The sequence below is a fragment of the Protopterus annectens genome, chromosome 6.part0, assembly GCF_019279795.1.
Source record: "Protopterus annectens isolate FY-2018-M chromosome 6.part0, PAN1.0, whole genome shotgun sequence".
NCBI classification, from domain to species: Eukaryota; Metazoa; Chordata; order Ceratodontiformes; family Protopteridae; genus Protopterus; species Protopterus annectens.
In genome coordinates, this window is record NC_056737.1 from 1,535,325,762 (window position 1) to 1,535,352,443 (window position 26,682).

At 40.6% G+C, this 26,682-nt stretch overlaps 1 protein-coding gene across 1 annotated transcript in view; it reads left to right on the forward strand.

Moving 5' to 3' along the window:
- CFAP221 (cilia and flagella associated protein 221) overlaps window positions 1-26,682 on the forward strand; it is a 761,152-nt gene that overhangs the window by 295,870 nt on the left and 438,600 nt on the right. Inside the window, exon 6 of the mRNA XM_044073677.1 lies at window positions 17,985-18,085. Coding sequence (XP_043929612.1) covers window positions 17,985-18,085 — 101 coding nt within the window. The remainder of the gene's footprint in view (window positions 1-17,984; window positions 18,086-26,682) is intronic.

Below are 26,682 nucleotides of genomic sequence, written 5' to 3' on the forward strand. Positions count from 1 at the left end.
AGAGCCACAGAGGTGATACCCAGGGTGAATTTTCTATTTCCCATCCAATCATCAAGATTTTTCTTGAAGAGTGCTAATGAGGAGCTTTGTTTGATATAGATATGTAGTTTGTTCCAGAGTATGGGAAGTCTCTGGGACAGGAATCTATCCTCCAGCATGTTCTGATTATTGTAGTGACAAGGTTTAGGTCCCTAGAGTGTGTAGCTCGGAGGGATTGGGATTTTGTTAAATGGAGCATGTCCAACAGCTCTGGGTTTGACATAGCTTTGTATGAGTAGGCGATATGCGACAGAGTAAAGCTGGAGTTTTTTGAGACGGTCTGCATAGGGCATCTGTTTGAGGCCGGTAATCCTCTTTGTGAGGTATTTCTGCAGCCTTTCCAGTTGTTGTAGATGTCTTGTGAGGTACATACCAAAAGGGGTGTTGTACTCTATAATGGGTCTACTGAGTGATGAGTAGAGGGGAACAATGACCTCTTTTTTCCCTGGATGAGAAACCTTTTGTGATGAGGTGTGCCACACAGAAGGATTTCCTGACTACTATGGCGATGTGATTATCAAAGGAGAGACTACTGTCCCCCTGTGTCTCAAAGTCTCTTATCACACTTTCGGTGTTAAGTAGACTACCACCTATGTGGTAGCTCATGGGTACAGAGTTTTTACCAAAGGGGATGACAATGCACTTTTTGGCATTGAGCTTGAGGCCATGCCTTTGACACCAGGCATCTGTCTCTGTGAGTCTTTTTTGTAGGATGTCCACATCATTAGGAGTTTTTATTATGCGTCCTAGTTTGCAGTCATCTGCGAACTTCATTAGCCAAAGACCTTCTGTGTTAGCCTGTACTTCAGAAAAGTAGATTCCAAACAGGAGAGGACCCAGGACTGAACGCTGTGGTACTCCACTTGTCACTGATCTGAAGTCGGATTTGGAGTCTGCTACTTTCACAGTGTGGGTTCTGTCAGTGAGCCAGTTGGCAACCCATCTTGCGACATAGGGATTTATACCTAGTTTAGTGAGTTTATCTATAATTTCAGAGTGGGGGATGGTGTCAAAAGCCTTGGCAAGATCTAGATAGGCTGTGTGAACCACCTTACCCTTGTCTATGGCTTTGGTGACTGGTTCAAAGAAGTCTCTCAGGTTTAGGAGACATGATCTGCCTTTTACAAACCTGAACTGGGTCGGGTCCAAAGTTTGGTGATTACCAATGTCTTTTGTATAAGATCCATGATGATACAATCCATGGCCTTGCAGACCAGGCTCGTTAGGCTAATGGGGCGGTAGTTCCCAGAGTCCGTGGCGGCTCCCCCTTTGTGGAGTGGGATAACCATCGCTGTGCACCATTCAATGGGCGCAAAGCCTGAGGTGAGGCTATGATTGAACATGGTGCGTAGGTGTGGTGCCAGTTCATTCTGCAGTTCATGTAGAATGCAGCCTGGGATGTTGTCAGGTCCCATGGATGCTGTGTTCTTGGCTTTGGAGAATGTGTTTTTTACCTGTGCAGCCATAATTACAGGAACTTTGCATTCTTCCGGTATAGAGATGGGCCTTTTAGGGGGTGAGAGGAGGGAAAAGTTAGCACTGAACCTATCTGCCAGGATGTTGGCAATATCAGTTATTTCTGTATATTTAGTGCCATTGTGCTGTAACCCAGAGCAGATTTGAGTGTTGCCACTGAGATTCCTGACATAGCTATAGAATGCTTTGTGGTTGTCTTTAGAATCAGTGGTGATTTTGTTTTCGTAACTAGCTTTGGAGGATTTTATGAGGGATCTCAGCTTCTTACTGAGGCTGACAAGGGAGTTCCTCCAATCATGGGATTTTACTCTTTTCTGCAACAGTTTCTTTATTCTGTTGTAGAGTTTTTTTATGGCTGGAGACCACCAGATTGGCTTCATTTTTTTGGAGGATAGCATCTTGGTTGTGTTAGGAATAGCACGATCCATCCACTCGTGTAAGTGCTTATAAAGTGCATTTGTGTAGGATTCAGCAGTCGTACCTCTATTGTCCATCTGCATGGGTGTCGTGAAGTTTGCCACTTCTGTCTTAAGAAGCATGAAGTTGGCTTTGGAGAAATTTTTTACGGTGGTTTCCCTAATGTGGGGTGGGGGGCGGGATTTGGATGTCTAGGGTGATTAGGTTGTGGTCGGATCTGACCAATGAGGAATTTACCTCTGGTGTGGAACACCGGTTGCCCATGTTGGTAAAGACCAGGTCTAGGATATTGCTGCCCCTGGAGAGGGTGTGGATAAGTTGATCCAAGGCATTGGAATTTATTAATTCCAGAAAAGTTGAGCAAAAGAGTTGGTACATGAGTAGTTTTCCCAGTTAATGGTGGGGTAGTTGAAATCACCCATTATTAGGGTGTTGGGTTGTATCCTAATATTTTCCAGTGTATCAAGAAATGAGGAGTGGGAATCCTGGGGCATGGTGGGGGATCTGTAGCAAGCTACAATTGGATTGCGGTCTTGCCCAGAGTTAGTTGCACTTGGATAATCTCGGATGCATTATGCTAAGCAACTAGCCTGGAGGTGTGGATACCCTTAATGAATATGGACATGCCTCCGACTTTAGTGTTTCGGTCCAGGTTAGGTGGCCGAAAGGTGTGGTATGAATTATAGCCTGGTAATGCAGGGGTGCTCCCTGGAGCCTTGAACCAGGTCTCTGTCACTGCATAGATGTCGATGTTCTCCATTTTAAGGAGTGCCTTGAGTGAATGCATTTTGAGGTTTCTAGCATTGAGCAGCATTACCCTCAGATTTTGCTTGCTTGTACCTGTTAAGGTGGTGAATTTGTCATTTGAACCTTCCCTAAAAAAGGCACTATAGGGATGGCAAGTGCCTTAGCCAGTATCCGGAATCCCAAGGGCGACAGGTGCAGGCCATCTCTGGCAAAGCATCGTGGTCTGTCGATCATGTCATCCCAGGCAGACAGATACTGGATCCCCTTACAATGACACCAGAAGCATAGACGATTGTTGAAGTCAATCATTTTGTCCTTGTACTGTGGTATCATTCTGGGTGATGGCAGGATGCTACTCAGGGCTACGGTCATACCTACCTGGGCTATAAGATCAGAGAGCTCCTCCATGTCTCTTTTCATGTAGTCCAGGGAGGTACATCTCAGGTCATTCACACCAATATGGACAATGACAAGAGTTATATTTGTACATGGTATGGAGTCACCTGAGTGTGTGTGTTATGTGGCAGATCCTGGCACCTGACAGGCAGCTGACAGTAACTTTCTCCTTGTTTAGCCTGGTGAGTGGAACATCAGTGTGCCTGACTATAGAGTCACCTATGACTAGAGTGTTGGGTACGTTGTTATGCCTTATGGGCTGTGGTTGAGTAGCACACTGAGTTTGTGGGCTATGTGGCATTTGTGTTGTGTTGGGGGGTGGAGGTTGCTTGCGTTTCTGCTTTGGAGGTCTCTGTTGCTTGAGCAGATTTTTATCAAGAGCCTCCATGAATGTAGGTGTGTGTTTCATGTTTCTATGTGTTTGTTTTGGTGAAGTAGGTTTTGAGGGACTATGTGATGAGTGTGGTATGGTGCAAGTGTTTACCTTCTCCTCTTGACTGTCTAGTCCAGTCTTGGGTGAAGAGAGCTTTGCTTCCAGTTTGGCTCTATACGTGCATCTCTCACTGGTTGTAATGTTAGGTAGTAAGGAGGAGAGGGTTATCTGTGTACATGAGGCAATTGCTGCATTGCCCCAAGATGCCCAGATTCATCAGGTAGGCAGGAGAAAACACCGGGAGTTGACCCTTAGACATCCCTGGATAGGTGCTTATTTATTAAGTTCTAAAAACTGTTTTCCTCTAGACAAGTGAGGAAAGTTGAGTGCTGTAGTAATTTGTAGCTTATTTAGTGCTTACAATGAGTTCTGAACTAGTGCTGAGCTCAAAGAAACAGATTTTAATGCTAAAACTAAAAAACTGGCTAGTTCTAAGGGAAAATTTGAAGAGCAGACTTTATGGCACCACGAATACTTCAATCCTAGCTAAGCGGCCATGCATAAAGTATGTGTGTGTGTGTGTGTGTGTGTGTGTGTGTGTGTGTATATATATATATATATATATATATATATATATGTACACATATATATATATATATATATTTTTTTTTTAATATATCAGTAGCAAATGAGCAAACTGTTTTAAACAAATTAACCAATTAAAAGCTAAAAACTGAGCCCCATTCCAGCAGTCTTCGATCAGACAAGTTCTAACTGCTCACACTTACCACTAGGGTACAGGGGAACCTTCTCCAAGAGATGGCCTGGATTAGTGCTCAAGTTATACAAACAAAACTAGATTCAGGATGCCTGAATCTAGTCTATGCTATGGCAACTGAGGCGCACCAATTTCAGAAAGAAACAGTTCAAATAAGCAGGCACAATAAGCTTTTAACCAGAAATTCCCAGTTCAGAAGGGCAGAATCTAGCCTCTCCTCCCACAAGAGTGCAGACCACAAACCGTCTTAATGCAAAATAACTGGCCTGAAGCCCAAGTGCTTTAACCAGAACTAATCACTTTTAGAATAACAGACACTGAGCCTTCAGTCAGCAATTCCCAACTTAGAAGGATGTAAGCTACCTGTCCTGCCACAACAGTGCAGACCAGAAACCTTCTTAATGTAAAACAAGTGGTCTGGAGCCCAAGTGCTTAAACCAAAAGGCTTAGAGTCACAGTTACAATTTAATCAGGCTACTACCAAGCAGTAATAAATGGAGCAGTATATAAATACAATTGAGTACTTTTAAGAAGAGGTAAAAGCAAAATAAAGTGTTTTTTTTAAGTGAAGTACAAGGAGAGAGGAATAAGGGCAGAAGAAAAATTCAAGGTTGGTCTTCTCACATGTTCTCTCTGTATTAAGTAGAGTGAACACCAGACTGGGATGGGTGTCCCAGATCAAATTTACAGTAGGGATGGGCAACTGCAAAGCCACCAGCTATAACACCACCACAAGAATAGGGTGGGGGAGGGTAAAAAAAACAGTTTCAGGACAGATGAGAAACAGAAAACAATGCCAGAAAATATATAAAATAACTCAGTCAGGCAAAATTAAGACAATGCATAACTCTGAAAGATTAAAATGCCAAGAAATATACTTATATACTTACTGATATATTTCCAGATTGTATGAGAACATCAGCCAGAACACTAGGAGTTTCCAACAGTGTATGCATTAATTTACAAACAGAAAAGCAAGCCTTGAAGCAATCAGATAACACAAAAGCTGTTAGACCAGTTTTATAAACTTCACCACAGGAATAGGGAGGAAACAGTTTCAGGACACATGAGAAACAGAAACCAATGCCAGAAAATATATAAAATAATTATTAGTGAGTGACTGACACCAACGTGCCCATACTTTAGGGAAGGAGAAGTATTTAGGTCAGCCAGTCTCTACCATTCAAATAGAGATTTGAACAGCACATATGCTGAAGCAGCTCAGATGCTGAAGGACCCATTGTGGATGTTGGAGTGAGTGACTTAGCACATCAAGTCCAGAGGAGGAAGTAGTAGGGCAGGGCACTTAACTCAGGCATATCTCCACAGATATGAACTGCTGGTGGAAGCCAGAGTGGTGCAGTCATGCTGTCTGTAAGAGGTGTGGGGCTTTGGTTGAGTTACGTATGGCTTCTTCCATGAAGCCCAGTACACACCTTCCCTTAGATGTTTTGGACATATGCAGGGTGGTAAAAAGTTAGTAGGATATAGCAAAGAAAAAGCCCTGATGGATGCCTGGATGATGATCTTGAAATCTGCTTACACTTCAAAGGAACAAATAGGCTGGAGACAGCAGGCAATAAACAGGCCACATTCATTATGGTGGGGCTCATGGTTGGCAGAACACAGGGAGCAAAAAAAAAATGAGGCAGAAGAACAGACTTGATTTAAGGAAGTGAATGTGATTAAATCAACCCCAGAACAAAGGGTAAGAAGAAAAAAGTGGTAAAAAAAATAAATTAATTATTTTTATCTCAATGTAAATAACATTAAAATCTGGGATAGTGTACCTAACAGTGTTCTGAGAGCTTGTACAGGATAGAGAATGGGGATGACTGCAAATGCTCTTCTCAAATCAGGTGCATCCCTTTAATTACTCCAAGGTTTGGAGTAAAATAGTGTAAGATCATTTGGACTCCCTCCCTGATTTTACTGTTGGGCATCAGGATATAACAGTTTTGTGAAATTAAAGCACATTTTTTTTCTTGACAGTTATTCTACAATCAGTTATTTAGGAAAGTATGATGAAAAAGTGGGTTTCGTATATCTAAAAATAAATATAAAAACTCTAAGGGATTATAACTAGAATATAAAAAATAACTTCTGCTGAGAGAATTCATACCTCAGTCTCTCACATCATTAAGTACTAGCTTGCAACATCTCAAAAGCTGTCCATTACATGTAATGCATCTGCTTGAAATAAATGCTTTTAGAAATGGAGAAACCCCTGCATCCTCCTCTCAGAAATATATACTAATAACTCTCAAAACCATACAAAGCATTATTAGGCAGTCATGTGTTTTTCTTTAAGCTGAACAAGCAAATGATTTCTGAGATTGTGCAACTTAAAAATGAGGAAACACAGGAAGTCATAAAATTATTGAAACAGAACAAATTAAATATGAAATATTTATTTTTTTCCTTTTGTGATCAAAGGGTAGAAAACTGGATGGTATGTAAGAAAAATTATGAAAAAAAATATTTATGAAGAGTAGGGAAACAAATGTATTGGCATGGGAAGAGAAGGAGAACTAAGTAAATTATATTAAGAAATACAAGTTTGCAACATGAAAGAAGTGTTTGTAAAGCAGAGGATTTTTTAATTAGAAAAGAAAGGTTAATTCTAAGTATAGGAGACAGAAGTTTGACAAAAAAAGGAACAGATTTGTGTGCAGCTTGTGTGTAGCTTAAGTGAAAATAAAATGCTACATGAATTAGATGATTCACCAAATATAACTAATTTAATAAAAATATAACTAATTCACAACATAATGAAATATGGAGGCATATATAAATTTCATAATTTTAAAGGGAAATTGATTAGCAACTAGAAGAAAAGAAGATAACAATTAGAATGCAACAAAAACTGTGATATGAGAAGTAAATCTTTAGACTGTCTTAATAATAGGGAAAAACTTTTATTTTTAACATGTAAAATAAAATCACATGATGTGTTGTAGTAAATCCACTACAAGACAAATAATTAAGCACCTTAAAAAAACATGCCTACTTGCTGGCAGTTAGTATAGAAAATTAAGGCTTCAAAATGTTGATGGGATGCTTTCTGCAACCAAAGTGTACAAGGCTGGTTTCCTTCCAATGTGGTTTGCATGCTGTATGACTCTGAACAAATCACTTAACTAAACAGTGTCCGTGGGTTGCCCCTAAAAAGGGACACTTGTGGCCAGTAGGCTTAACTGGTTAACAAATGTAGTTAACAAAACTGCTAGTCCTCTCTACCCATGTCAGTAATCTCAGCATAAATATTCTCACTTCAAAGTCACTGCATTGTCTAGAAAGAGTTATGACTATGAGTCAGTGTAAAGCCTGAATTGCTGCTTCTCCTGAAGGCTGCAAGACTATATCAACCATTAAAATAACACATAGGATCAACACCTCACCCATGTCCATATATGGGTCGAGCAATGAAAGAATGCCAGACTAAATAAGTGAGCAGCACACTTAAGCAACTGAATCAAAAACAATTCTGACCCAAGGAACTGAGTGAAAACCTGAAAATTACTTAAAGAAGGAATGAAGTGGAATATAGAAAACTACAGTTGTAAGAGAGCCCTGTTATGGAAAACAAAGGTAGTGATAGAGATAGAGGAAAAAAAGTGGTTGTATAATTACATTAGATTTATAAAAGGTTTACAGAACATTTAATCACATACAAATGGATGAAATATTAAACAAAAAGGGAGTAATGAATGGCTGTGTATGGATGTTCTAGTATAAGGCCTATGGCTAACTGTTTCTGAGGTGATTACTATGTTGTTAAGACTAAGATAAAACAAATATGACCCTTTGATCCTTTTTGTTCACTTGCTATATTAATTAAATCATGAAGGTAACAAAAGTTAAATATGGTTATCATTAACAGAAAATGTACAAGAAAGTGAATATACCAGGAGTAATTATATATTTGCTTAAACTGCTGTTTGTCACAAAAATGAAAATGGAGATGGAAAAATTAGAATAACTAAGGCATATGAAAACTCTGGAGTACAGGGTTAGCAAATCAAAAGTAAAGGTTTGGGGAAGTAAATGCAGTACTGTAAGTATAGAAGTAACATAAATTAATGTATAGATATTAGGAACAGAAATTATTAGAGGGAATGTGGATAAATCATAAAGGAGAAGAATACTAAACAAAATGAGTGAGATGGTAGACTTTTAATTGTGTTTCAAAAGGTCATATGAGGAAAGAGTTATGTTGATTAAGATGTCACTGTTAGGAATGTCTACCTCAACTTCAACTTCAGTTTTATTTAGGTGTTTTAACCCAAAACACCTAAACAACAAGACAACCTTGTCGATAACACCAATGATAAATGACAGTAACAATTTGGGTAAAGCAATAATTAAAATACTGCAACTTTGGTTAACATAACCGAATGATAATTCATTCAATAGTGATCATTATCATCCCATTCCACCATAGACCAAGTCAAAAAGATAAGTTTTAAGGGTCTTGTAGAAGCCAGACAGTGTTTTATGCTCCTAAAGCCATTACACAACAGAGGAGCCTGATAAGAGAAAGCAAAAATTCCTAATGTCTCAATCTGTGCCTCTACTATAGGCTTATGCTGTTGAATAAATGAATGGAGAAAGAAATAAGAAATCATAGAAGCTTCTTTTGAAGTTGTATGGAATTTTAAAAATCAGTCCCTTAAAACTGTATCAGTGTAGACCAGAAAAAGGTGTTGTATGTAATTCAGTTTATTATGTACTATGAGAGCCCCAAGAAAATTAAAAATTTAAATATATTAACTTTAAAATAAATACTGCCTCAGAAATGTTACCTTCAAGGTAAGAATAAACTTCAAGGCACAATTGGAGAGGTTCTAGTTACTTTAAATTAATCAAGTCAACTTTTAATTTCCTTGCAACACCTTGAATGTGTCTTACTTTGTAAGAAATGAGTCATATTAGGAATGTTGCTGAAGTTGTAGGTTACTGTTGAATATAATCCTGTTTATTTTATATCATTGTTGTTAGCATTTAGAATGAAGATGAAATAAGAAAATAATTTTGGGAGGTATATGAAAAAAACAAAGTAGAAAGATAGGATTATAGGAAAATAATAAAAACATATCAATATCTGCAAGAGAAAAAATTAAAAAAAAATGAGCATATGATACAACAAAGCCTGGAAGGATAGGAAAGTGCTAAGGTAAATTGGTTAAAGAATGTTTTGTGGAAAATGAGATACCCAAATGAAAGTGCAAAAAGCTATTTTGGGAAGGAGAAAAAAATAAATAGAACGTTTGAAGTATTTGGGGTATTTAGTATTAAAACAAACTGAATATATAGCAAAGAATGAGAGAATATCTGATTTCATATAACTTAAAGTAAAAGAAGAACAAAGCAGATTTTTTTTCAGTGTAGAAGTGCAAAAATGTTATGGAGAGAGTTTGAAATTAAATTAGGTAGATGTTATTTTTTTTACAGGGAATGAAGATACTGAGCAAAAGGTTAAGATGTGATTCATATAGTCAGAAAATGCTAAAAATGTGGGGCATATATAAATGGAATAAGGGCAAGATAACTAGACATCTAAAATATAGTATGAATCATCATCAATGCACTTTTCCCATTTTCTGCATAGGGTGAGGGTAACACATCAGCTGTTGCTATCTGTCTTGATTCAGTGCCACTCCCCTTCCTTTTTCAACAGTCATGCCTGACTGTCACAGATCTTCTCTTACAAAATCCATCCCTCTCATTCTTGGACACCATCGTTTCCTCTTGCTTTCTTTCTGCCTGTCTCAAATCTTCTTCACCAGATTCTTTTCCATTTTACTGCATATATGCCTGAACCACCGTAATCTTCTCTCTTTGACCTTCTCTGCAATTGGAGCTGCTTGGGATTCTGCTCTGATTTCCTAATTTTTTCAGCTGTCTCACAGTGTGCATCCTACCACCTGTCTCAGGCTCTTTATCTCTAGCTTCCTCAAGTGCTCTGCCTTCATGATAGAAGTTGTTAAATGATTCACTATGGACTGTTGCTTTAAGACTGTTCACCTATTGATTGACACTAGTATAAATTCACATGGAAGGGGGTGAACGTTAGTTCTTATGAAGTCCATTAATTTGTAAGTACACAAAAGCACTAAATGATATAATTATATTTTATTTATATGGACATATTGGTGTTTTGGGAATCTTGTGGTGTGGAGCACAGTGTTTCGTTATCTGTCTCACTGTGAACAGCAGGTCTTTTATGTTGCATCCTAATCTGAATCCAAACTACTCATGTCCCATCTTACTCTGCATATTTGTTTATCAGTCACCCTGTCCAAAACTTTTATGCAGTGTGACAGTAGTCATATACTTCTGTACTACCCATAGTTATGAACATCCCCTTTATTCTTGTATAGTGGCACTAGTATGTGTATCCTCCAGAAATCTGGGATATGCCTTTCTCTCTATACTGCTATGAGTGTTCTCAGGAGCCATTTTTCCCATAGCGTACTCAACATCTTGATCATATCTGCTACAACCTCATCTAAGCCTGCTGTTTCCCTGACTATTTTCCTTAGTGTTGTTCTTACTTTTTCTAAGGTGAGCACCTCTTGTTTTTTCATTGTAGTCTGTGTCTGAGGCAGTACAGCTACTATGGGGTTTTCTTCATTCAGATGCTGCTGGAAATACTCCTTCTATCTGTCTTTGATGTCCTGTGAACTGGTGAGCAGGTTGTTACTAGCATCCCTTATGAAAGGTTTCTGATGACTATCTTTTTTATCTTTCTGTCCTTGCCTTGCAACTTGATAGAGTTTCTTTATGTCATCTTCTGAGTCACTTCCAGATGTTGCTAGAGTGCCTCTGAAGCTTTATTCTTCATTATTGCAACTGGTCTCTTAGCGTCTTTGTTAGCTATCCACTATTCCTTCTTAGCCTGCTCTGTCTTTTCTATCTCCCACCATTTCCTGCATTTCTTTTTTTTTATGACTTCTTGAACTTCTGCATTCCACCACCAGCTTTCCTTATGTACCTTAGTTCCATAGCTGGCTCAGCACATATCTGTTCTATAGCCAGCACACATGTTGTTTTGAGGTGTTGTCATTCTTCTTCAACTCTATCTATTTCTTCTTCTCCCTGAGGTGCTACAGCCCTGAGTGGTTCCTTGAACTCTTGTGCTTTTCCTCCAGTTAATTTTCAGGTCTTTGACTTAGCCTCTGTTGACCATAGAGCCTTCTGTAATCACTGCTTGCAGTTGAATGTGACAACCAGTGGTTTATGCTTTGGGCTGACTCTTTTGATGGAGATGACTTTGCAATCACTGATTCTACCCATTGGCCTTTCCTTTCAAGGAGGGTGTCTACTTGAGTTGCATGTTGGTCACTCTTGTACATGATCTTGTAATTGCCACTCTTGCTAAACCATGTGTTGGCCACTGTCATTTGCTAGGTAGAAGTCTAGAATAAATTCTTTCCTTCTGTGTTCCTGTTGCCCCACCAATGTGGACCCAGACAACCCTCACATCCTGTTACATCTGTCCTAATATGTGTATTCAGGTCCCCATTATCAGTACCAACTCATGCTGTCCTGCTTTATCTAGTAGATTCTGCAACTACTGTTTGAATGCACTCTTTTCCACTGTGCCACAACCCTGCTGTGGGGAATAGGCTAAGATTATGAATGCTGCCCTATCCTGACACTGGAATCCACTTGCTATGAGTCTGCACTAATTTTGATAACATCCCTCATTGTCTTCTGAATTCTCTTACTCACCATAATTCTCACACCATTTCTGGTCTGTTCCTCCTACTGAGTAATGGACTCTAGATTCCAAGCCAAGTGACTTTGCTGCACTACTGCCTTCCATCTTTTTTTTTAACACCTTTTTTAAATTATCACTTAAGATATAGGCAAACATACAGTAACAGAAAAGAAAACAAACCATATTAACATTTTCCTTTTCTACATTGCATATCTTTTGTTTCTTTCTTTCTGTAATCAGTCCAAAATTGCATAATTTGCTGAATTCCTGTCTTCCCTTAAACCTCATTCTTCCTCTTCCTCCTGAACATTATTCTGCATTAAACCTCATTCTTCCTCTTCCTCCTGAACATTATTCTGCATGTATTGTTTCCACAATTTCCATTTATTTTCTACGTAATTTGCTCCTTACCTTTTCTAAAGATCCTTCTTCCAGTTCTTTTATCTCTTTTATAATATTTAGTACTTTAAATGCAGTTGGTTTAGACTTTGATATCCATTTTCTAGTAATTGCTTTTTAACAGCTAACAGAATTAATCTTAACAAGGCCTTACTATGTCTAGGCAATTCAGATTCTGTGTACCAGGTCAAAAGTATCATTTCTTTAGTTACAGCAATTTGCTCACCGAATATTTTTGGCAGGGTACTGTGTAGGGAATTTTTAAAATCTGCCAACTCGTGACACTCCTAAAACTTATGATCTGATATTGTCAATTTTCATTCATTCCTCAACATGTGGGTTCAGATCTGACCCTCAGATCCAACTCACTCTCTTTTTTACAGCTAATGGCCTACTGCAAACTTTTGACCTTCTCCCTTACCCATAATGCTATGGTCCCCCTCCATACCTCAGATCTCATGTCCCACCTTCGCATACGTACATGGTTGCTGACAGCTCTCGAGCATTATAATCAGTTTTCAAAGTGTTCTTATTAGCTGTGAATATGGCTGAAAAGGCTTCCAGATTCAAAAAGTGCAAGGAGTGTAGGCACAAGATTCCTTTGTCTGATGCCCATGACTGTTGCATGTATTGTCTAAGCCCTGCTCATTTGAAAGTCCCTTGTGAGATTTGTCAGTCATTTAAAACTAGGGCTTTAGTAGATAGGAAAAGCAACCTGATTTTGAAGGGACTTCTACCAATTAGTTTTTCTGAATTACTGGCTGGAGGTCATCCCTCCAAGGCAGGCCAGAAAGAGTCGAGGAAACAACTTGCTGAACCTTCTGGACCTTCCACTGCTTCTTCATATCCAAGCAAGGAGCCTGCCCAGAAGGTTTCAAAACAGTCAGATCCAAAGTCCAAATCCTTGGATCCGGCTGCTTAGGTCACTAGGTCTGCCTCTTTGAATCCTGATCTCTCAGAGCCAAAACAGCTCCCCAGACCCGTCATGCATCCTCTCTGGACCCAGTCCCCTCTCGGCTACCTTCCCCCTTTTTAGAGAGGCATTGACACTCAAGATCTCCCTCCTTAGCTTCTTCTTCTTTCTGTTCTTCCAGGAGTCTTACAGAGGCGGATGTGGATATAATGATGAGGAAGTTTCTCTCAGTGCAGATACAGATGGGAGTTCTCCCATCTCCTACCCCTTCAGTCAGGAGACCTTCATCAGTGTTACTCCACATTTCCTGGCTCCTTCTCCAAGCCATCCTTCAGTTTCAGAGCCATTGGATATCAGCCATCTGGAAATGTCTGTTTTGGATTTGAAGATGGTGGTGTCCTTGGATCCAATTACTTCTCTGAGTATACCGGGTCTGAAGGTGTCAGAGCCGGATGACTCTCAGAGCCGAAGCACTGTTGTCAGCCCAAGGTGCTAGAGTTGACTCAGAAGTGGTTGGAGCCTTCTGTGCCCCTCGGAGCTTTGGCATTGGACAACTTGGCCACGACTTCTGCCTTGGGTGGACTGCTTTCTGGTCAGAGGGAGCTGATGGTCCAGAAACATGCCTTCTCGGCTCCATCAGCTTCCTTCTTCCTGGTGCCTTCTGCCTTTGAGGTTGTAGAGAGAGTATTCTCTTCCAGAATTCAGGCAGTTCCTTCTCCCTTGGATCTTCCATCTGTTTTCCAGATGTCTTTGTACCATGAGCCTAATCACTCTACCACACAGGGCCAGCCAGAATAAAGTCTCCAGGCCACCCAACAGGGTATCCTTATTTCTTCCAATACTTCTCTGGTGCACCACTGTGAGGAAGTACCTAGGAAGAGAAAGTGCAAGAAGAGGCACTTAGAGTCCCCTCAGGAGTCAATCACAGAAGATACTGATTTCAATGAAGGGGAAGGGTCCCCAAGATCACCACCTGATGATGTCTCCTTTGGAGATATTTTGGAGATCCTTAAGCAAAGGGGTGGTTGGTTTACTGATAACCCTTCCCAAGAGGAATTGGTATTCCTAGAGGCATTTGGTTCTGGCCCATCTAATTCCTGGCTTTCTCCACCCACCGATGAGCTCATTGTGTTAATCTCTTGGTGGGTATGGAAGGAACCTGATTCCGCTGAGCCAATCCTCAAGAGACCAGATAGGATCCTGGCACCTGCGAAGGGGAAAGAGTTTTGGAGCAAGGGAGTACCAGTAGATGCTATGGTCATAGTGGCAGCCACAAAGAAAGAACTCATGGAATAGAGTTCATCCATTCTTCCTCCTAACAGGGAGTCTAGGGTGAGGGACAGATTTGGGAAAAGTGTTTATGCTTCAGCGACTTACGTTGTTAGATCACTGAACTACTTGGCTCACTTTACCAGGCCTCAGAGGGATTTGATTAAAGAGCTCTCCAAATCCTCTCAGGAGCAGTAACTGCTGAGGCACAGACTTCCCTTGCATCAAAATTGGCTACCTTACAGTCCATTACTAACTCTTCTGTGAGGCTAATTTCACATGCACCTGAAGGTACCTCAAGGGCAGTGGTCGGGATGCTGTCCCATTTGTGAGGATAGAATGAAGATTAACAACATCAGATAAAGAAGTTATGTAGTTAACATAACATTCCATCTGTGTTGTCGATCTTCATTCTTTCCTGACATCCCCTCCCATCTTTCCTCGTCCATGACTTCTGGAAGAACAACCATTACATGGTCTTTGAATGGATACTTTTATATGTTTACATGACATTGGATATGGCCTCCCACATTTCTCTCTGTCCTTTTACACCTTATAGCAGCAAACAAGATCTGAGGTATTTGGCAAGGTGAATTGTGGCTAAGGGAGAAGCTCGAGAAATCTGGTGGCTGCAAGCCTTAGCATCGGCTGAGTCAGATCTGATGGATTGGATCTGAATCCATTTATGAGGAAAGAATGAAGACTGACAACACAGATAGAACGTTATGGTAAGTACGTAACTTCTTTTTCAGAGTATTCAGGTGATTTGATTGAGAAGGCACCACCTATAGCTTCTTAAGTTTTGCTGGGAGACTATGATTCTCATGTGAAGAATAATTGTGATATGTGGAGGGGTGCATTTGAGAAGAATGAATTACCCAATTTGAATCCAAGTAGTGAATTGTTTTTGGATTTCACATATATAGTCTATAACAAATGTCATGTTTGAGCACAAGGAGTTTCATAAGTATCCCCAGCAGCAGAGCACTTTGGACCACAGATCAGTGATCAACTTTGTAGCTGTGTTACCAGAAATAAGGATATATGTGCTGGACAATCTGGTCGGAGGGGGTCAGATGTGTGGGACAGAAGCTGAACAGACATGTGAAACCCAAACAGGTAATGAGGGTGTCCTTGGAATACCTAGCCAATACTTTTGTATTGTATGAGTTCAACTCCCTCCTCCAGTAGTACGTATCCCATGCATCTGAGGAGTTGGGGATGTGCACTCTGAATGGACCATGTTAAAGATCTCAGTAGTTGAGGCAGTTGTATTCAATGTAGCCAGAAGTTGGTCAGCTTATGACATAACAATGACCCAAAGAAGAGTTGCTGGACTCCAGAAGCAAGGAAAGCTACCAGCCTGAAGGAAGAGCCTTTTATGCATGTTGGAGGAGGGAGAGGGGGATTTGTCTAATGTACACTGAAAAGCCCAGAAGGCAACATTTGCAGATGTCACTGAGCAGAGGTTTGGGTTTTTGAGGAGCCTGATGAAGCCATAGAGAATGACTATTGTATGGCCTCACTCATGAAATGGCAAACTGTCTTGTGACTGAGGAGTAGGTGGTGGGATATTGCTTAGACTATTCTAAGCAATGGAGGAAAATGCTAACCTTAACTGGTGACACTGATGAAAATTGGAAAGAAGACTTTTAGGGTCTTCAGAATTTGGCTAACATGTTGATGTCTGAAGGGGTAATGCCAAATTCAGATGGTAAAACTGGATCTATTTCATTAGATGAGGCTGTTGTGCTAACTAAATAATCCCATTTGTCAAAGTTGTGGGAATACATAAGACTGATTCAGAAATGCTGAGACACTGGACATTGTCAGGGTGCTGTGACTAGCATGCCTTTTCAGTGTCATGTGGAAGGCTAGGACAGGAATTCTGGATTGACAAACTGAGATTCTGGGTCCTGTTTACAGAAAGGGAACAGGAATGTTTTGATCCAAGTAGAGATGGTATTGCACTGCTTGGTCTCCCTCTGAAAACATATGCAAGGGTGCTAGAAAGGACATTTCATCCAATCCTCAAGCTTATGATTCAGGAGGAGCAATGATGATTCCATTCTGGCCATAGAATGCTGGACTTCCTTGTCTGTGCAGGTGCTGGAGGTGTCGTTGGAGTTTACTAGCACTGCTTTTATGTGTCTTATGGATTTGGAAAAGGCTTATGACTGCTTACCCTGGAATATCTTTTAGGAAGAGCTGCAGCAATAAGATGTACCATAGCTGTTACTGAATGTCATTTGTTGTCTGTATTTGAAAATTGAGAGTTATGTCTACATTTTCATTATTAAGTCAGATATGTTCAAGGTGGCTGCAGGACTGTGGCCAAAGGGTGTGCCCTGTCTTGTCTCTTGCTTGTGATTTTCATAAACAAAATATATAGGTACACTTAAGTGCCTTGCAAGTAATCTGATTTCCAGTATGCATGGGAGCAATTAGCTTCCAAGAAGGAAGTGGATCAAATGAAAACGAGTACCTCCAAATCAGAGGTCCTTTTTCTTTTCGAAGAAAGAGTAGGTTGCTTTGTCAAGGTGAGAGGGGAGCAGCTACATAAGGTGCAGTAGTTTAAGTATACTGGGTCTTGTTCAAGAAGGGAAGGTAGGAGGACAGAGAGTTTGACCAGCAGAGAGGTATAGTGGTGGTAATACTGCAGGTACTGTAGTGGATTGTGGTGATGAAGCAAGAGCTGAGTTATATGATGAAGCTCTACATTTGTCAATCAGGTTGTGCCTGTCTATCTTTATTTATGGTCTTGAGCTTTGATAGTGATTAAAAAAAAATGAAATCACAGATGCAAATGGCAGAAATGCTCTCTCTCTTTCTGTTATAGAGTGAAGGACATTCAGTGTCCCCAGCTTGTTGAGAGAAGCCACTTTAGGTGGTTTGGATGCCTAGTGAGGATGGCCATGGGTTACTCCCATGGGACTTGTATCAGACACCATACTAACCCACTGGGAGAAAGACCCCAGGGTAGACCAAGACACATTGAAAGAATTACAGATCTTCATTTGTCTGAGCACTTCTTACAGGATATGCCAGAGACTGTAGATGGGGTTAGAGAACTCTGCTGTACCCTGCTCAACTTGCTATCACTTTGACCCTCCCCAGGGCAAACAGGTTAGGAAGTGATGATGATAATAAAGTATGTATGTAACTGACACAGTTAACCATGAACTTTGACTATATTAAGTCATATAATACTTCAGAAAAGGGTAACTTTGTAAAGGTTACATCAGTTGCATTTTACAATATATTTCTAAAAAGTAAAAATGCTACTGATTTTAATTAATGCTGAAATCCATTTCATAAAAGTAAAGTGTACTTCAAAGACTGCTCATCAGAGTTTCTAAAATAGAAGTTTTGTGATTAATTTGTGTTGTGAATATTATGCCAGTGTTAATGGGCTGCCATTAATGCTTGCTTATATCACTTTCTCTGCTAGGGAGATGAAACTTTACTTATTCCTGTGCATGCATACCCTGTGACGAATGCAGTAGATTTCCCATCACACATAAACTTATCCGATGTTGCACTTGGCCAGAGGTATGTTCCTAATGTTTGCATTTTTGTTTGTATACATATAACACAACAGTATAAGTAATAATATTTAAGGTGCAGTACTAGAGGCTTTTGCACAGTTTAAGTAATGCACTAAAATGACATAGACAATCTCAAGCAATGTAACTCAGGACAACTTTTCTATTCATAAATATTGTCATTTGAGTATTAAAGCTAATAATTTGTAGTTTGTATACCGCTTTCTCAATCTTCTTCTTCTTTCGGCTTTTCCCGGTTAGGGGTCGCCACAGCGGATCATCTGTCCGCTCATGATTGGCAGTGGAGTTTTACAGTCGAGTTACCAGCCCGGCGCCCAACCTTCCACAGAAGGCACGCACACACACACCTAGGGCCAATTTAGAGTGTCCAATCCACCTACTGCATGTCTTTGGGATGTAGGAGGAAACCGAAGCACCCGGAGGAAACCCACGCAACCACAGGGAGGACATGCAGATTCCACACAGAAGGCACCCCAGCCGAGGATCGAACCGGAGAACCTCTTGCTGTGAGGTGGCAATGCTAACCACTGCATAATCCAAAATCTTCATGCTGAGAGTATGATCTCATAATACATTTTCAAAACAGTATTTTCTGAATGTTGTTAAAGTAGTTTACTTGAACTCAGATGTTTCATATGCATATGCCAGTTTGTAAGGTATATAGCCTTTTAATTTTATGACATGCTCCTCAATTACAAGACCAGGAAAACTGATATTGCCTAAAGTAGTGTCATATTCAAACATAGCTAAGCTACATCATGTTTCTGTAAAATGTTTAAGAGTACTGAAACTGACACACTCGGTCTTTACATATTCTTTTATTGCTCTCTGAAGCATATTTTCCCCACAGTAAAAGATGCAGATTATTTCTGCTCATCCTTAGATATAAGCAGTTCATATGACTGTAATCTATAGATCCTAAGAGCTGTGTATGTTGGTGTGTATTTTAAGCTACTTTGTGTGTGTGTGTGTGTGTGTGTGTGTGTGTGTGTGTGTGTGTGTGTGTGTGTGTATATATATATATATATATATATATACACACACACACACACACACACACACACACACACACACACACACACACACACACACAGGCTTTCAGATATGTACAGCTATTTTTAGCATCACTGATTATTCAGCATAGTGTCTGTGTGCCTGTGATCATATAAAATATTACAGCATTCCTCTTAAAAATTTTGATTAATAAGGTATATATTGTAGTTATGTTAATCTTGTTTATCCCATGGTCATAGATTCCATATGATGCTAGTTATTATATGTTCAATGTTTGGTGTAGCATACTGCTATTATTAAAATATGGCACTGTATCCGAAAAATCCATCCATCCATCCTCATCAGTTGTTCAGTTGGCTATGGGGTGAAGATTGCATGTGTGCATTATATTGTTCAATTCTGTTAGCCTCCATATGCCTAATATCTGACTCTAAGCAAATCACTTACCAAACAGTGCTCCAGGTTGTCCCTGAAAAAGGGAACGTGTGTCCAGTGGGGTTATTTAACAATCTTAAGATTAACATACAGTTTCCGATAGCAAATTATTAAGTTGTCCATGGTAAATATGATTTTTATTTAGCTGGCTGTTTTTACCTTAAAATAAATGAATAATCTGTTGATTCCAGTATTCTTTGGTTAAGAATCAGGGCTGTCAAAAAGTAAAATAACTACTTGAATTAATTAGTCTGTGAGATAAGTTTTTGCATCTTTAGTTTGCATACTAAACTTCAGTTATACTGAAACAATATCACTGAGTGATCAATTTTTGTAGAGTTTCAGGTCTTATAATTACAAAGACTATAAATGTTTAGAGCCTCAGGAAATAAACTGGCTCAGAGAAGTCTCAGGAAGCATATTATTCTTGTCTAGAAATCACGTGAGATCTTTTCAGATATAACCCATTACAGGCTGTTAACTGTAATTTTCTTTACATGGTTCAGACATAAGTATTTTGTGTAATGATGCTGAGCCTCAGATGCAGTCATGGTACTACTGTACATGCTGAAGGCGAACTGTTGCATTTCAAGAATGCCCCTTGAGTTCTGGACAGAGAGGAAGTTTATTCCTTTGTGACCCACTATGGGAACATCAAAGTGCTGCCTCTTAATCTGTGATGTCATATTCTCCTCTTGGAATGGGAGAAACAATACATGACACTGACATGTATGTACTATGGCTTGTCATTCCTCTAAGCTGTTCAAAATTTTTAAAGAACACCCCTGATTTTGCCTCATATTTTTGTCTGTCCCCAGATTATTATTTTCTTGTAAATCACTGAGGATTGTAGTCAGCCAGTAATGTTGGACATTAACATTTCTTACTTCTTACTGTTCAGAAAGATCAAGTTGAAGCAAAACCAATTTTTCTGTTAGTTGTAAGTGAATTACTTCTTACTGTTCAGAAAGATCAAGTTGAAGCAAAACCTATCGTTCTGTTAGTGTTATAAGTGAATTAGAGTATTTTTTTAATTAAACATGGTTATGAGCATGTGTTCTCCATTATTTGTAGCAATAATAACAAGAGGTAATTGGTAGGTTTGAGCAAAGAACTAGAGAGATATTTAGCTTACAGTTAATATTCTGAATCCTAGAATTACAAGTTATTAAAATTTGAAAGTGACACTCCTTCTGATTTTGCAGTGGTGCTACACCCCTATATCCATTTTGTAAAGGCTTCATCCCACACTACCAACCTCTATATTTCTAAGGTCACTTCACCTTAGGGTAAGAAAAAAAAAACAGACTTTATGAAAGTTTAACTGCCAAATTTTTATGAGTAACACATCTGTGCTTTAAAATTACTCCGACGAATTCTGTACTAAATCTCTGTAAATCATAATTCTCTTTCTTTATGTAGAGTTTTCAGTGTTCTGTTGATATTCATGATGCACTGGTATGTATTTGGACCAGAAGGAAAAAGTAGATATTTAGAATTCCAGGTGAGTGCATGCCAATCCTAGTTCAGATCTGTAGCTTATCACCTCTCTTCAACAGCAATAACTTTTACAAACTTCACATCAGTGGCTGTGATACCAGTTCATTGCTTAGGAATGTTATCTTTTATAAGGTATAGACTAGACTGTCTCACATGTTATCTTTTATAAGGTATAGACTAGACTGTCGCACATTTCAAAATTCTGGGCATAAACTTAAATAGTAAAAGAAATTATATTTAGCACCATCTTTAACCATGTTTTTCCCTAGGGCCTTTGTGGACAAAAAGAGAGCTGTCATGTTTTTAACCATAACAGAAGCATAGTTAGTTATACAAACTGCAAGAAAATATGCTTGACAGTAGCATTTTCAACATTTTGAATTCACATTTTTGGAATTCATAGCTACGGTTGTAACTTTTTTTTTTAATGGCACAATGTTATATGCTTTAGTTGTATGAGTTCCTAAACATCTGATGGTTACAGAGGTAGAAACACTTTACTGTTAAAGCTGTGTACATCTACTTTGTACACTTTCTGAAGTGGATACTTTTAGCTGAGTAGGAGGTGGGCCAGTACTTAGTGCCAGATGCTTCCCTGCAAGGTTGGTTAGCTGGATTTATAGCCAAGTTGCTTTAGGGTCACACGCATCCTCAACATCTGCCTAACATTTAAAAAATCAAACGTTCTCAAAACCTTAAGCTTCTGTTGTTTATCTCTCCAGGCCACCTTACACTGTGATATAACAGTCCCTCCTAAGTATTATATATCAAGAAACAAACCATATGATGTTGTTAATCTTCGTTCATTCCTTACTTATGGGTTATCGGTTCTGTCCTCGGAACCGAGCCAGCCAAATATCATGTTTGCGTCAGGCAAAAACTCTTGAGCCAAGGTCCTACCCAGAATGCTCTGCTCCCTGTTACCTCAGATCTTGTTTGCTGCATTGCTGTACATCTGAGTCAAGCCACTCTCTTCAGCTAAGTGTCTAATTTTTTGAAAGTTTTGTATATCATTTCTACTTTAAAGTTTTTCAGACAATTTCTAGTATTATTCTCCTACCCTACTGTATCCTTAAGACTCTTTCACTTTAGTCTATTTCTCTTTATTACCCTTTTCTTACCTTTGAGGTAATTCTTCATTACTATCATTGGTAATCCTTCCTTCTCTGTTCTTACCCTTTTGGGTAGCTTTTCCTCTCTTTTTGGTTCTGTTCTTCTCCACATCATTATGTCGGATAAGAAAAGCAGCATTGGTTTTAAGCGGTGTAAGGATTGTGGAAGTAAGTTACCGCTTTCCGATGACCATGACTTATGTGTTTATTGTTTGAATGTCTCCCATCTTACTGTAGATCCCCCGTGTGGGATTTGTAGAAATTGTTTGACCAGGACTCTTAACGAGAGAAAGAACAAATTAATCTTAAAAGGTCTTCTCAAATATCCTTTCTGTGAGGCTATTTCTGGGTCAGAGGGCTTACCTCCTCCTGCTAAACCCTGTAAGAGGCATTCTTCCTCTTCCTCATCGAGGTTAATCCCTTCATCTCCCTCTGGAGATCGTAGGGAGTCGACTCATAAGAAGGTGAAATTGACTACTACTTCAGCGCTGCCACCTGTGACCCTGTCGGCTCCAGTCTCAGCACCTCCCCAGCTGATTCTTGCTCCAGCCATGTCCTCCTTATCAACACCTGCACCAGAGTTCCCAGTGCAGACAATTATGGCTCTGACAGTTCCGTTGCAGCCCTTACCAGCACCGTCCATTCAGGTACAGCCCCGTTCGGCGCCATTGGTACAATTTCCTTTGGTTCAGAGTATGATGTTACTGTCCAACATGGTGCAGACACTTTCTGCACAGACATGTTCTTTGGTGCAGTCCTGTTTGGCACCGTCATTGTTACAGGTGCGGACAGTTTCCTTGTCAGCACCGTACCCATCGGTGCAGACAATTGCTTTTACAGTGCAGACACCTTCAACTTCTATGGCGCTGACGTCGTTGCCGCAGACTACTTCCACACTGTTTTCTTCGGTGCAGATGTCCTCGGTTCCAGGCTCTGCACATCTCAAATTAGTAAGGACCAAGTACTCTCCTTTCTTGGGTCCATTCATTGGTAGCCAATATAGTCCTTTTCTAGAAAGGCAAGAATTGCCCTCAGGTTTCTCTATGAGGTCGACCAGGAGTCTCTCTGAGCAAGACGTTTTGTGGCTTGTTGACCAGTTGCTTGTGGCCAGAGGTCTCTCTCACCCATTGAAGTCCAAGTTCCCTCCTTCAGGTGAACATATATCTCCTCAAACTCCTATGTACACTTCTCCTTCGACTTCCACCCAAGTATCGAAGCCCATTACTCCAACAGCAGCTTCCCTTCCTCCGACTCTAATATGGATCTCACTTTGGAACCAGAGTCGTCCTTGTGGCCCTAGGTGCATTGGGCATCAGGCTTTTCTCAAGCCAGTGGCTGTGCCATGGGGGAGGGCATTCTTGGTTTCATGCCAATTTTTTTCTATGGCACCCTCCAAGAATCCTCCCTCTCTCAAGCTACACAGTCGTCTTGAGACTCCTCATCTGGGGGTCGGGTCTTTGGGTTGGAGTGTGACCCCGGTTCCAAGGATGTCGTGCTCACTTCCGGGCTACCATCCCTCCTTGGGCAGGCCGGCCTTCCAGGCCATGGAGAGGGTGCTTGCCTCCACTGGCAAACCCCACATGTCGGAGTCCCCTCCCCTTCTGTGCTGCAAATTTCACAAGCCACAACCGCTGGACACTGGGCACAAGGGCCACAGGTTTCTCCTCCTCAGGAGAGCCCCTCTTTGCAGTCTTCCCCAGAACCTCCCACTGACGAAGTACCCTGCAAAGCATCATGCAAGAGGAAGCACATGGACTCCACTGAGGAGTCATTGACTGAAGATACAGACTTTGATGATGGGGAGGGTCCCCACAGTCACACTCTGATGAGGTGTCCTTTGGCAACATCCGCAAGATCCTTAGACAGAGGGGTGACTGGAAGTTCTCTAATCCTTCCTCTGAGGAATCCGTATTCCTGCAGGGCTTTTGTGCCCAGCCCCCTACCTCCTGCATTACCCCCGCTGGCCAATGAGCTCATTCAGCTCATCATCCATAATGCATGGAAGGCTCCTGACACCCTGGAAGTGATAGAATGGAGGCCTGATAAAATCTTATCGCCCCCAGCTGAGCATCCCCATTGGTCACGAGGTCTTCCAGTAGATGCCATGGTGGTGGCAGCTGCAATTAAGAAGGATTTGGCAGAAAAGAGCCAAACTGTCCATCCGCCTAACAAGGAGTCCTGGCCGATAGACAGACTAGGGAAGCATGTCTTTGCTTCATCGACCTTCACCGTAAGGCTGTAGCCAAAGCTATTATAGGTCTGTATCAGTTTGTCTAATGGGTATTCAGAAAATACCCATTCATCGAACACCTAATTATTGAAGCAGCATTTCAACAAATGGAGGTTTTTAACTACATCAGAGAAGTGGTTGGCCAACCGAGCAATCACAAAAAAAAAAAAAAAAAATGTAAAACCTGCCAAGGTGAGGGGCTGTGTCCCCCACATCCCCCTAACTAAATAAACAAACTCTGAGATCACACTACAGTGGAGAAAAGGGCAAATTCCAGATGGTGGCCAACCATTGGTTTGCCCTACTTAAAAGTCGCTGTTCGCTGAAAAGCAGCTTTGATGATTAAGTGTTTGATGAATGGGTATTTGCTGAATACCCATTTGACAAAATGATATAGACCCAGCTATTATATGGGTTACATCCTACCAAGGATATGCCAACCAGCCATCATCCAAAGCTTTAGAGCACCTTTCATGCACCCTAACTGCCAAAAAGTTCAAGGACAGAGGTATAAAGTCAGTGATTAGGGTACAAACCTTCAGAACTTTCTTGGTGTAGAAGTATATTTTCCATGTGGGCTTCAAGTAGGAAGATAAGTATTCTTCTGTGGAAAATCATCCAATTTACTAGGTTTTCTGAGGAAAAGTTTATTATTAAATCATATATTTATGGTAAGAATTCTGTTTTTAGTGGTTGTCAATACAAATTTTACCTCACCAAGGTTACCTTTTGTCAGGCTTACCTGTTTGGAGAAGAATATTTTAAAATCATTTTTGTGAAAATTTCTGGTATTGTTTGTTGATTTATTAAAGAAATGAGTTTGGTCTTGAGGGTTTGTCAGTTAAAATTTTACCTCAAATCATTAACTACCTATCAGGTAGCACAATGACTATTCAAGACTTATAGACCATAGAGCAGGTATCAGGCTGTTTGGTTCTTCCCTCCCCCACCCACAATAAGTAGAAACTTTGATGAGAGTCTTCAATAGTCAAGCTAACTTCTTCACTGCCTCAGCCATCAATGAGTGATTATGCTGTGCCCAATTCAGGTACCTTGGACAAGTCATTGTCTTGCATCAATCTCACTAAAAAATGGCAAACCCCACATGTCGGAGTCCCCTCCCCTTCTGTGCTGCAAATTTCATAAGCCACAACCGCTGGACACTGGGCACAAGGGCCACAGGTTTCTCCTCCTCAGGAGAGCCCCTCTTTGCAGTCTTCCCCAGAACCTCCCACTGAGGAAGTACCCTGCAAAGCATCATGCAAGAGGAAGCACATGGACTCCACTGAGGAGTCATTGACTGAAGATACAGACTTTGATGATGGGGAAGGGTCCCCACAGTCACCCTCTGATGAGGTGTCCTTTGGCAACATCCGCAAGATCCTTAGACAGAGGGGTGACTGGAAGTTCTCTAATCCTTCCTCTGAGGAATCCGTATTCCTGCAGGGCTTTTGTGCCCGGCCCCTACCTCCTGCATTACCCCCGCTGGCCAATGAGCTCATCCAGCTCATCATCCAGAGTGCATGGAAGGCACCTGACACCCTGGAAGTGATAGCATGGAGGCCTGATAAAATCTTATCGCCCCCAGCTGAGCATCCCCATTGGTCCCGAGGTCTTCCAGTAGATGCCATGGTGGTGGCGGCTGCAATTAAGAAGGATTTGGCAGAAGAGAGCCAAACTGTCCATCTGCCTAACAAGGAGTCCTGGGCGATAGACAGACTAGGGAAGCATGTGTTTGCTTCATCGACCTTCGCCGTAAGGCTGTAGCCAAAGCTATTATAGGTCTGTATCAGTTTGTCTAATGGGTATTCAGAAAATACCCATTCATCGAACACCTAATTATTGAAGCAGCGTTTCAGCAAATGGAGGTTTTTAACTACATCAGAGAAGTGGTTGGCCAACCGAGCAATCACAAAAAAAAAAAAAAAAAAATGTAAAACCTGCCAAGGTGAGGGGCTGTGCCCCCCACATCCCCCTAACTAAATAAACAAACTCTGAGATCACACTACAGTGGAGAAAAGGGCAAATTCCAGATGGTGGCCAACCATTGGTTTGCCCTACTTAAAAGCCGCTGTTCGCTGAAAAGCAGCTTTGATGATTAAGTGTTTGATGAATGGGTATTTGCTGAATACCCATTTGACAAAATGATATAGACCCAGCTATTATATGGGTTACATCCTACCAAGGATATGCCAACCAGCCATCATCCAAAGCTTTAGAGCACCTTTCATGCACCCTAACTGCCAAACAGTTCAAGGACAGAGGTATAAAGTCAGTGATTAGGGTACAAAC